Below are 12,165 nucleotides of genomic sequence, written 5' to 3'. Positions count from 1 at the left end.
AAGCACTGCAGCATAATTTCCCACAGCCTGCTGCAGAAGCCAAGCAAAAGTTCAGCTCTTGCTCACCCCTCCGCTTTTGGCAATTTCTCTCTATGGCATCCCTCCCTCTCCCCGCCCCCTTCAGATGCCTGGAAGGCGAGAAATTAGCTCTGTTCTCCCTGTTCCTCTGCTCTCGTCTCTTAGTTGCTAATATAACTCGATAGAGATTCAGTTTCCCAGATGTGTGGGTGCTGATGCAGGATCTCAGCTTGTGTTATACCCAGAAGGGAAGACTGCCGCAAGTAATAGCATTTCAGGGTGTGCCTTTGTTTGTACTGTGCCCTCCCCCTCAGTAGGGACCGTTGGGGAAGCTGTTTTACATGTGTGCAGACAAATGTGGGCCTTGGCTGGAATGCAAGTCACCCAGCTGTCCTCTGCTCCGGGCAGCATGTCGGAAATGCTAATCGCTGATGTGTGGAGGGACTGCTGTCAGCTTTCGGCTGGTTCAGGATACCACTAGATGGCTCTCGTGCAGAAAGGCATTTCTCCATTTGCTATAGTGCGCCTATTGTTCTGCCCACCTTGCAGGCTTTTACATACTTTAGAGCCTATATCATGCAGTTGGAGAGGTGGAATGGAACTGAGGCGCAAGGCAGGGGGCGGGGGGGGGGGCTTCATCTAACTCCTGCTAGGCTATGGCAGGATCCCCTGTCCCCCTGGCTGGCATCACATTTCTCCCCTTATGAATCCACAGCTGCTATTACTCTGGCACAGCTTCTGTTGCTATTTACAGTGGGGAAGAAGAGATTAAAGAGCCATATGAAGATGCATTGGCGTGCATGGGAGAAGGTCGTTGAAGTATATCATAAGGGAGTTCCTTAGAGTCCGGGGATATCCTAGGATCCTCTAGACGATGGACTGAACCTCTGGGCTTTCCTAATAAATGCAGTTTCTACCTCAACTGGGTTAGCAAAACTCCAGCATTATCATCTGGAGGGATAATTATGCTGCTTATGCGCTAATAAGGATATTCCTTTTTAAATGCAAAAATAATGTTGTACTTTGGTATATTTAGCATTAGTCACATTCACTTGCTTTCTGGAACACCATTTTAGAAAGGCCTGCAGCCATTGGCCTTGACTGCAGAGCCTCCAGTATCTCAAGTATATGTCTGTAGTGGCACGACAGGGTAATCTAGTGCTGCTTGTGTCCTTCTGCTTCAGCAGAGACCCTTCGGCCTGCGGGATAGCCAAGATGGTAATTACAGTTAACCCTGCATCTTTGCGTATACGTGGGCAACCTCAAATCATCACACTGCTTCAGTAAATCAGTTATAGGCCTAGGGTACTCGGGGGGGTTAATAGGTTATAGCTCAGTAGCCCTGTTTTATTTTTCAATCAAGGGGAAGCAATGCTTGGTGCAACATTATTTCTTTTTGAAGGAAACCAGTGATCAAGTACGTATTGTATGAATGTAAGCAAACTAGGTAAATGATTCCTCCTCCTTTCTCCCTCATCACCTTAAAGACAGTATATTCTGTAATTCCCCCCCAGTAATAATCTTAAAATCATTTGTCTTCAGTCCCTCCGCCCTCCGCCATTGGCTTTTGTAGGTTTTTCTGAATGGATGTGTCAGATCACCTCAGAAGCTGATTGTGTGGGTCTCAGTCAATAATTCTGGTTATGTAAGAGATTCTCTCAGCTTGCTGCTTTCGTACTGCAACATTTCCTGAAATATCTGAGTTATAGGTGTCTTCATTAAGCTAATGATCAGGTATATTTTGGCTTATAGGTTTCCCATTGATTTGAATGAATTTCATACCCAAGCATTCCAGTGACTTTTAACCTGATCAAGGAATTGCTGGCCAAGAAATCCTTCCCACTTTTGGTCCCTTGCACCATCAGATAAATAGCAGGTGGGTGCCCAGAAGGGGATATGGTGTCCAAGATCTAGAATAGATTCCAAAAAGAACAACACCTGAGTGCTTTCAAGCAGGCGATGAAGAAAAACTCAACAGGCCTTTTCAGAATATTATTTATCAAGATTTAGTTGCTGATGCTCTTTATGTGTAGTGTTTTAAGATTTGGTTCTAATTTGTTTTATAGTGTCATTGTGATGCAATTTTACTATTTTTACTGTTGTAAGCTGTCTTGAATACTGCTGTAGAAAGGTAAGGAAGAAATAAATTAAACATAATGATAATGGACTACATACAATCATGGTACAGCAAATCCCAAAGAGAAGGTTACCAAAAAGATAGTTGCCCCAGGGTCCTTTCAGACAGCCCTCTTCCACAGTGATGTGACACTGAAAATAACTGTGAAGAATGCTTTCAGATGATGACAAAAAAAATATCTCTCTCTCTTTTTTTTTTGCTAGTGGTATATAGACGCTAACAGTCTTCGATGATCATGGTGCATTATCTAGTTCACATGCAACAGCAGCTGCTGAAGGAACTTCAGAATGTTTTATGTACAGCCCCAGCTCGATTGGGAGGCAGTCTTCTCCATCTCCAGTGGCACCAACTGATCCCCTCTTGCTGCTACTAGTCTGTTGAGGGGGCAGTTCTTTTAAGGATCATATTTGTGCATCAGCATTCAGACTGTGCTGTACATTAGAATTATTTTATTTCTTAAAAGCTGTATGGATACAAAGGGGTGTGTGTGTGTGTGTGTGTGTGTGTGTGTGTGTGTGTGTGTGTGCGCGCTATGAGTGACATCATAGGTGCAGCAACCCCATCTCCATCAGAAGTCAGTTTTCTCCAGCCTCAGGGGTACTTGCAATTGCTAGTGCTGGTTCCATAGTGAAAGAGACAAGGCTTTCCCCTGTCTCTGCTGTGATTTGAAGAAGCTTCTCCTTTACTGTGATGGAATTGTCTCCAGGATCTCCGTAGCAGAGAAGAGCAGAACAGAGGGAACAAGAAGGTAGGTAATGCAAAGAGATGGGAATTATACTCCCATCACCAACCACAGCAAAAGCCACACTTCCAAAACAAGTGTGACAATAGTGCTGAAAGTTTGCAGTGTAATTCTGGAGGTTATGAGAATCTCGACCAGTGGCACACCTAGGTGATTTTGGTGCCCGGACCACCCCCGCCATGAGCCCCTCCCATATTTGGGGGGGCCTCCTGCTGCCACCCCATGCCCACCCTGCCGCTGCTTCACCATGCCAAACCACCAAAATTAACCTTAATTTTAGGTACCAAAGTGCGTGGCTGGGGGGTGGGGGTGAGCCAAGCAGGTGCCCCCCTGCCCCGTGGCAGCAGGGGTGTGGGGAGCAGCTGCTGAGCCTGCCTGTCTGGCCCAGCGGCCCTTGAAAACTGTGAGGTGCTCCAGTGCGGCCACGCAATTTTGTGGCTAAAATTAAGGTTAATTTTGGTGGTTCGGCAAGGCAGGAGCTGGGTTGTGGCAGGAGGCCCCCCCCAGAGGCCCCCTGGACCTTATATGCCCTGGACTGGGGCCCCAAGGTCTGGGGGTAAGAATGCCTCTGATCTCTGCAAACCAGCACTTGAAAGAAATGGGGCAGCTACTGAAAAAAACAAGCAAATGCAGCAGTTTGAAAGCTACATTAAGACTGAAAGAGTGAGTGAATGGTGTCAGTGCCAGAAAAAGGGAATTCTGTGGAAATGCCTTTATGGGGGTGGGTGGGCGGGCGCACTGGGTTACACTTTCTCAATTGGCGCCTCTATCAGTTGTTAGATGTACAAACTCTACATGCGCCTGGGATTAAAATACCTCACCTGGAAAGTGATGCACAGGTTTCTGCTTTTCTGTAAATCCAGTATTGAGGCTTTCTCTTTTTCCCTGAAACCATAGCAAGCTTCTTTAGTAAATGTCCTCAATATTTGCTTTTCCTCTGTAATGGATAATGTGTGTATCTTTTGTCATTACCTAGTTCATCACTATGTTTAAACCTTGGAGCACTCTTTAATTCACTCCTCAATGGTTTGAAGAAATGCCGTCACAGACATAAAGGAGCTAGCCTTTTTGTGTAATGGTTGCCATTTGATTAATAGTTTTGAAGAGAAAATTGAGTAATCTTTGAGATCTCTAGCTGATTGTGGGGTTTCTAATTATCTCATGACCTTATGACACTACTTTTGCAAAGATCAAAAGAATCCTGGAATATAACTTGAAGGCAAAACCATAATTATATATCGAGGGAAGGTTAGTGGCAGCACCAAAGCAATGGAAATACATATTAATGAGATCACATATAGGAGTATTGATAAGCGCAGTCTAAGCCCCAATTGCTACCTGATAGTTTTAGAGAACTTTGATGTGGCTGCAATTCCAGCTGTAATGTATTTGGGAATAGTTTTTCAAACATTTCCAAATTATTGGGTTTCTCTGTTTATCACCATTTCTCTTCCTTCTGGGCAGACCTGTTGCCAGGAGTCAACTTTTGAGAGAAAATAATTTGACAACCAGAAGCTGGAAGAAAAAAACAATAAGCACCAAAGGAAGCACTGACATCATTCATTACAGATAATATAATTATGGCACTGCTTGACCTATTTTGACAAGATTGCTAATTTATTTTGTTTTAAGCTAAGAGATTTGTGCCTTTGGTGTGCATAGCATGCCCAATTCGTAGATCAATCTAATCGAATTTTCGTAGTGGTAATCATTTATAATGGAGATATAAATGCTTCTGAGGTGTTTCACATGTGCTCTGAATAATGCTTCACATGTGCTCTGAAAAACAAGAAGGGCTCCTTTGTTCCCTCTCTAATTCATTAATTGCGCACAAACTTCAATAATGGAATACTTTCTTCAACATAATCAATCTTTCTTTCTTTCTTTCTTTCTTTCTTTCTTTCTTTCTTTCTTTCTCTCTCTCTCTCTCTTTATGTATACATTGTTACATTTTCTTTTCTTTAATCTCACCCTAAAACAAATCAATTGTTGCAATTATCACAAACTTCAAGATATATTGAGTTAAATTAGTCAATAATGGGAAAGAAAAGGGAAAAGAAAAGGTGCAGGTTTTCTTTTTGATGTCAAAGCCTATCAGTCAATGACGCTAGGTGCCACCTGAACCCAACCAGAACATGAAGTTCTGCAGCAAACAGTACATTGTAAAGTACAGACTCCACATTGCATTTCCATGCAGCCTCTCTTCCTCTGAGAATGAAAAGTTTCTCAGCTATTATCCTGCTACTTCAGGAACTGCCTGAGACCTAACTGCAAGAGAAACAATGGGGAACTGAAGCTGTTTTTAGATGTCTCGGCATGGCAAAATAGGGGGGCTTCCCTGCTGGCACCAGTCTCCTACAACCATAATTTCTAATTGCATCTTTTACACTGTGCCAGAGCCTATAAAGGGGCAAGGGAGTTATGAAGAATTTCTCCAAGAGGACCAGTGTGATTTAGGAGGAAGGGTGAATTTCTTGATTTAAGAACAGACAATCCAGCAATCAGTAACATTTGCGTACACCCCTCTTCATATCTCTGTAATGCAGGCATTAGAGAATTGTTGTCATCTTGTAATTGTTTTAATTCTGGCAGGCATCAAATACAAAATTTGATACAAAAACTATCAACCATTAAAGCAAATAACACTATAATTGTATGTGCTCTTTCCAGTGCTATCAAAAAGTGTCCAGGGCATGGTTTGAGACTGCATGATGCTGCAAGCAAGCAGGCAAAAGAGACACCTGTGATGTCATGAACAAAGGAGAAACTAGTGTCATTTGAGCAATGATTTTAAAGCCAAATTGAGAGTGTGCTGTGGGAAAGTAGAATATATATATATATATATATAGAGAGAGAGAGAGAGAGAGAGAGAGAGTGTGTGTGTGTGTGTGTGTGTGTATTTGGGCCTCACTCACTGACATTAAACTTGCAGACCAAACCATGAAAGACAAAAAACAAACCATATAGCAGGTAGGTTCCAGACCTCAACCACGCTACCATAAAAATATTACCACCCCCCCGAAAAAATTGATTGATTTGCCAGAAAATGCAGAAAAAAATGAGAACTGAACTGAGAGAGAAAAAATTCTCCCACTGGAAAAGCATGGGATATAATACCTTCTCACAAACTTTGGCAATTCTCTTGGGTACTTTTTGAGCAGGGAAGGAGCTAGCACGGGGTTCCTGTGTTTGGATGGCCCCAGCATGCGGCCATCTACCTTAGTGGTGTGCAGGCCTTCTATGGTGGTGTGTGCATGAGCATGCACATCACCCCCTCCCCCACTCACCTGTAGGGAGGTTGGAAGCAGGAGGGGATGGCGGGAGAACAGAGAAAGGGATAGAGGGCTGGGGCAGGCAGGCAGGAGGTGGGATGGCAGCACACACAAGAAGATGCAGGCAGGAGGATGGGTGGGAGGTGGAGTGGTGGCATGCATGAGGATGGGCAGATGGGCAGCACATGTGAGCAGCAGCAAAAGGGAAAGGAAGGTGATGGAGGGTGCATGGCCATTTTGTGGTGCAGGAGGAATGCTTGCAAACTGCAAGCTCAGTTTGCTATTATTATTATTATTGTTGTTATTGTTATTATTTATTAATTCAATTTCGATTTGCTAGTATATAATATGCCACAGCCAGTATAACATTGGGCACATGGCATGCTATGAAGGCAGATGATGCAGCAGCAACCCTGCTGAAACTAAGCAGGTCTGGGTCTAGTCAGTATCGGGATGGGAGATGACTTGGGACCTGTCTTGTATGCTACAGGAGGACCTTGGTATTTGCGAGGGATCTGTTCTCTGCAATTACCGCAAAATGGCTCCTGAGCTCAAAATAGCTACTGGAAATGACCTCTGAAGTTATTTCCGGCCATCTCTAGTGTGCTGATACACAGATTTAACCCGTGTGTGTGTGTGTGTGTGTGTGTGTGTGTGTGTGTGTGTACACAGAGGTCAGGTGTCAATTACCCAATTGCAGATACATGAAACTGTGGATGCTGGGTCCGCAAGTAATGAGGTCCTCCTGTACTTTGAGCTCTGTTTAATAAAAGAGATCTAAATGAGATCAATTCCAACAAGAAATAATAATAACTAACTCATGAAACAAATGGCATACATCTATTGAGAATGATTAGCTGGAAGTCTATTTCATATAAAGCACAGACAGAAGAAAGAAAGCTAGCTTTCGTAATGTTTGATCAGAGCGAGTGGAAAACCCCTGGTTTTGTTGCCTCTGAAAAACAAGCCAAACCAGATTGCTATTCAGATGGAAACAGCTGATAAGCAGAATAACAAAGGCTTCTTTCAGGAGTGATTCTGACCTACTCTTAGTATTCTGACCAGCTGATTTGGTGGCTATTTTTGGTATTCCCCATATCACGGTTACACATTCAGGGAATGAAGAGATTACCACTCTGGCAAAGCAGTCAGGAATCCCAGGACAATTTTCCTTTCCCAGCCAACTCATCCTGCAATTCAGACTCTTGCTTGCCTTTTACATTTTAAAAAATGTTAAGGAAGTCTAACAAGTGACCATGCTTTGTTGCTTTTTGTAAAAAAGGTGGCACTTCCTGCTTGGCAGCTATTTTTAGCTGTGATGCAGTGTCCAAAGTGTTAACTAATTGAGTCATCAAGTTTCGTATTTGGCCACAGAAAATGGCAGTGGAAGAGCAAGAATGCTTCCTGGAGCAAGTAAGCCTTTGCGGATGCTGTAACAAGAGTGGCGTTTGCTTTAAGTATATTTGTGAAATAGTCGTGGGTTGTTTTTTAAAAATGTATTCTTATTGCAGCTAAACATGCAGGGTAGTCAAGAGGCATCTCTTTGCTTTATTTGCTGGATGGAGTTTAGCTTTACCTTTCGACTGGATGGTACAGTTTTTTCCCTCCTGTAGGACTGAAATGGTGCATCCAGGATGCTGCGTCCTGTGCTTTGGGAAGAATTGTAGAAGAGGCAGCTTTGTATCCAGGTAGAGGCCCAGAACAGCCTGGATGTATATTATTCTTTCATTTTACAATTTTGTGGTATTTCATGAGGCAGTGTCTTCAGCAAACTAAGATGGGATGAGTACATCAAACTACTGTACTTATTTTCACTAAAACGTTTGCTCTTGGTAAGGAAGATAAAGTTGCTGATGCTGCAGCTTCTCAACCTGCACAGCTAAAATGACAGTAGTGCTACTCTCTAATGTTACTCACCACCAAGATGATGATACTTAGTGAAATCAGGATTATTTTTTCTGAATAATAGTTTGCAGGATTAGGTCACAAACCTGTAAAGACTGCAAATGCAATGCTTAAGTAATTAATTCTTCAGAAGGGAGGAGGGAAATGTGGAGGAATGCAAAGTATTTCCCTGTAAAACAGCAATCATTGCAAGGATTGATCATCCTAGTGAAGGGTATTATCCTTCAGTTATTGCTGATAATAAGAAAAGAAATGTCTCCTGAAGGTCAGCAGCATCTGCTGGACAGCATTTTTTGAAAGGATGATAAAAAGAATTCAAAAGGAATAATGCAATCATCTTGTATTGTACTGCCTAGATTAATGCCAATAAATGTCTACCTTCTACAATTAAACTGCTGTATAATATTTGCCAGGATTAATTTCCTTTCATTGTGTGTGTGTGGATCCATTCATGCATGCATGTGGATTAAAAAAAAATTTAGATTAAGAGACCCAGCTTGGAATTCTACTTAATCTTAGATATAAACTGAAAAATTATCAAAATAATGATATATGCCAGTAAAGGAAGAAAATACCTAAAAAATAAAATACTGGGATGTCCTGAAAGTAGCGGGGTGGGGGGACCATTACTAGCTCAGATTGTTAAGGATGCATGATCTTGTTGTATCTGAAATAATTCTTGTAAGCATATTTTCAAAAGTGATTCGAGTTGCTGGATTACCCATAGATTAATTTGCAGTGCAAAACAGCTGGTAACATTTGCTCAAGTGACCACAAAGCTGGTGAGAGCCATAGCAAAGCTTCTTGCAGACCCATTGCACACCACGATGTGGGTACATCTGGCTGAGGTTGCACCAACTCCCCTTCTCCCTCTGCCGATTCCTCTAATCATGTACAGTGTGGCTCCGATTCTAATGACATGCCCTCTAACATTTCACAGATGAAAAATACAGACATCCATACATTTGTAATGCCTGTTCTCACAGAGGCGCTCTTACCTCTGGACTTTGGGGCCGAAGTCCAGGGCCTCCACATCCCCTGGGGGCGCCCCCAATCCTCTTTAGTCTGTTCTGGGTGGTGTGGTCATGGTGGCACGCTATGGGCCCGCACTGCACCAGGCAGCTGAGTACCATTGTGACCTGCTTTAGAGACAGAAGGAGGAGTGAGGAAAGTGTTAAGTTGCATGTTAGAATATTTCTGCTAATACGTATTTACATAAATATAACTGTTTTATATTCTTACATTCTTGTGAGTTCAGTTGCTGTTTGTGCCCTTAAAAAACCCACGTTTTAAAAATACTAAGTTTGTCACAGGGGGGTGATGCTTAACTTGCGCGTGGCCACCAGCGAGACAGGGGGTCTCCAAAAGCCTTTAAGTTCCAGGCTCTAAAATTACCTAGGTGCACCTCTGTGTTCTCATACCAAGGCTTTCCCCTGCCTCCTGCACGCTGTATTTGTTTCTTCTGCAACAATCTGGCCTGTTCTGGGTGCTGAACTTGTAGCAGGGTGTGCTGAGAAGCACAGTGTTTTCTGAGTGTGGTTTATAGTTTAATATTTTTTCTAAGAGTGGTTTATAGTTTAATCTTTCCGGTGATCAGATTTTGTTTGTTGTAGAAACTCACAAAAATACAGCAGGTATTGATCCGAGTAATATACACCTCAAACCCAATGTATTTCATGCACCAAGCTCTTCATCAAGGGATTTATGTAAGGAAGGGAATGCTCCTTCGAGCAGCGTTCAGGTGCGGTGAGAGCAGAGGTAAGCACCAACTGCTTTACCCTTGAAGGTGCCTCTCATCGCACACACCCCAGCAGTGCCTGCACCCGCCGCTACTGACTGGAGGGGTGCTGTGCTGGGGTTGGATAGGACCAGTTGCTCTCCCCCTGCTCAGTATAGATAATCATCACTTTAAAACGGCGTCTCTTTGCTCAGTTAGCAGGAGCATAGAGAATTGGGGAGGAAGATGGCAACCTAGGACCCTTGCGTGTACACTAACAACATCTTAAAAGGTGTTCCCAGCATCTCCCCTAAAGGCAAAATAGGAATTGTGGCACAAGATGTTACTGGAAAATAGGGGAAAGGGGGCTTCTCCTGGTCCATGAGGACAGTGTTGGTGCAGCAGGGATCCCAGGAGATGGCAGAAGATGGGGAGAGCAGAGGCAAGGCCGTGGCTTTCAGGGAAGGGCTGTTCCACATCATCCCAACTCAGTTTGCAATAATCAGAACTAGCTGAAGCTCTGAACTGAGGTAGCAACATCCTGAGCCCCTTTCAGCCAGGGATGCTGGCTGCAAGTTGCATTTGGATCTCTGTATTCAGGGAACTGATTCCCCATTGCTTGGAATGCAGTGCCACAACATCCAAGCCACTAGTGTATATGGCACTTAGAACGATATAGGTGAAGGATAGGTCTATCAACAACTGTTATCCAACTAAATGGCATCTCCGTGTTGGGGGCAAGATATTTATGAGTGCTGGATGCTGCAAATACACAGGCTGGGGTGGGGTGGGGTGGGGATGGCTTTCACCTTCATGTTCTGTTGTTGAGCTTGCAGGAGTATCTGGCTTAATACTCTTAGAAACAAAATGCTGGACTAATCCAGCACAGAAGACATTCAGTTCTCTTCTCTCTGCTCCATCCAACAAATTGGACTAAGGTATTGGTTTTAAAGACTGAAGCAAAATACAACTAGATTATTTTAAATGTAAAAAAAGCACAGGCCTTTGCTACTGAGAGATACTGGTTCTAATGTTAATTGGATGTTTGTTAAGGATTTCCTTTATTGGTTTACTGTGTGTGTGACTGTGTGAGTTAATGTAGAAGCTTTTTTCGCAATTCATTACCCCAGATCTTGCAAGTACTGTGCAGAACAGAGGAATACATAAGAAATGCTGAAAGGTATATGGAAAGGGTTTGCATATCTTGATCCAAGGAGAAGAGGTTAAACCAGCCTGCTTGTAATAGATCATCACTGGGCATTGTCAGAAAATCTCTATTGCAGACATGCTGTTTAAAAGCCTGTGTTGTAGTTTGCTTGTGCAGCCAAACTACACTTGGTGGAATGTGTACAGATGGGCTAGGTTGAAGCTGAAATTGTTCTGCCCTAAAGCAGAGGCTTTAGAAGTGTGCTGACCCACTGCACACTGTGCATGGGCATTAATGCAATTGTGGCATTGTGTTATATGGAGCAGGAGCTAGAGTCTCTGTGAGTGCATGTAGCGATGGCTTAAACAGAAGACAAAATATGCAAGATGAATTAAACTATGGCTGGGAGCAATTCCGAAAGGGTATAGTAATTATTGGCTTCTAGAAATGCTATTGCTCATTCTAAGAACTGTTTCTTTATTCTTTATAAGCCCTGCACTTTTCAAAAGGTGTGAAAGAGAAGAAGCAACTAATCTATAAACCAGGGTGTTCTGCTGGATAGTCAGAGGCAATGTTGATAGGAGTAAATACAGTGCAGGCGTGTGCAGGATACATACAAGAGGGTTTACTAGGAATTGACTAGTATGAGTTTGGGTCATTTTCAGCTCTGTTATAGGAGAGGAAGAATGTTTATATCTTAACTAATTGGGCTTAGAGTTAAGATTATATTTAAGTGGTGGTGCTTTGCAATGGGAAATGTGTGGTGTGTTGTATTAGCTGATCAGTGTTTTTTAAACTTATTTCTTCAGAATTTTACCTGGTTTTTCCATATAAGGACTATAAAGCATATATACATGGGTTGCTATATTGAGAAAAATTACTTAAAATAGTCCCATTGAAATTAAAAGGACAGTTACTTAAATAGTCTTTCTAATTTCGATGGGACTACTCTGAATAATTTTCCTCAGTCTGTCAGCCAACGAAGTTAGAAATCGGCTTGCTGATCTGGAGTCATGATTCTCACTTTGGATATGAGAGGACCTGGGCTCAGTTCCTAGAAAAACTTATGTTCTGGGGAAGGATGCAAGTATTGCGAGCCAGGGCAGTACAGGGAGTCCCCAACTTACAAACAGGTTGTGTTCCAAAGGTCCATTGGTAAGTTGGATGACTTGACTCAGAACGCATATAGTCCCTATGAGGGATGACTTGTTTGTATGTGCGGGTTGG

The 12,165-nt window shown here is 42.9% G+C and overlaps 1 protein-coding gene across 34 annotated transcripts in view; it reads left to right on the top strand.

The window, feature by feature from the left end:
• ANK3 (ankyrin 3) overlaps window positions 1-12,165 on the top strand; it is a 661,543-nt gene that overhangs the window by 377,107 nt on the left and 272,271 nt on the right. The window contains exon 1 of one of the 34 annotated variants that reach the window (XM_053306991.1): window positions 7,377-7,582. The exons of 32 other annotated variants lie outside the window; for them this stretch is intronic. In XM_053306991.1, coding sequence (XP_053162966.1) covers window positions 7,547-7,582 — 36 coding nt within the window. In that variant the 5' untranslated portion in view covers window positions 7,377-7,546. Of the gene's footprint in view, window positions 1-7,376; window positions 7,583-11,211; window positions 11,361-12,165 lie in introns of those variants that run through there. One more of the 34 variants, XM_053306994.1, reaches the window with a different exon arrangement.

This window comes from Hemicordylus capensis, chromosome 3, assembly GCF_027244095.1.
Source record: "Hemicordylus capensis ecotype Gifberg chromosome 3, rHemCap1.1.pri, whole genome shotgun sequence".
NCBI classification, from domain to species: Eukaryota; Metazoa; Chordata; class Lepidosauria; order Squamata; family Cordylidae; genus Hemicordylus; species Hemicordylus capensis.
This window is presented reverse-complemented; position numbering and strand designations above follow the sequence as displayed.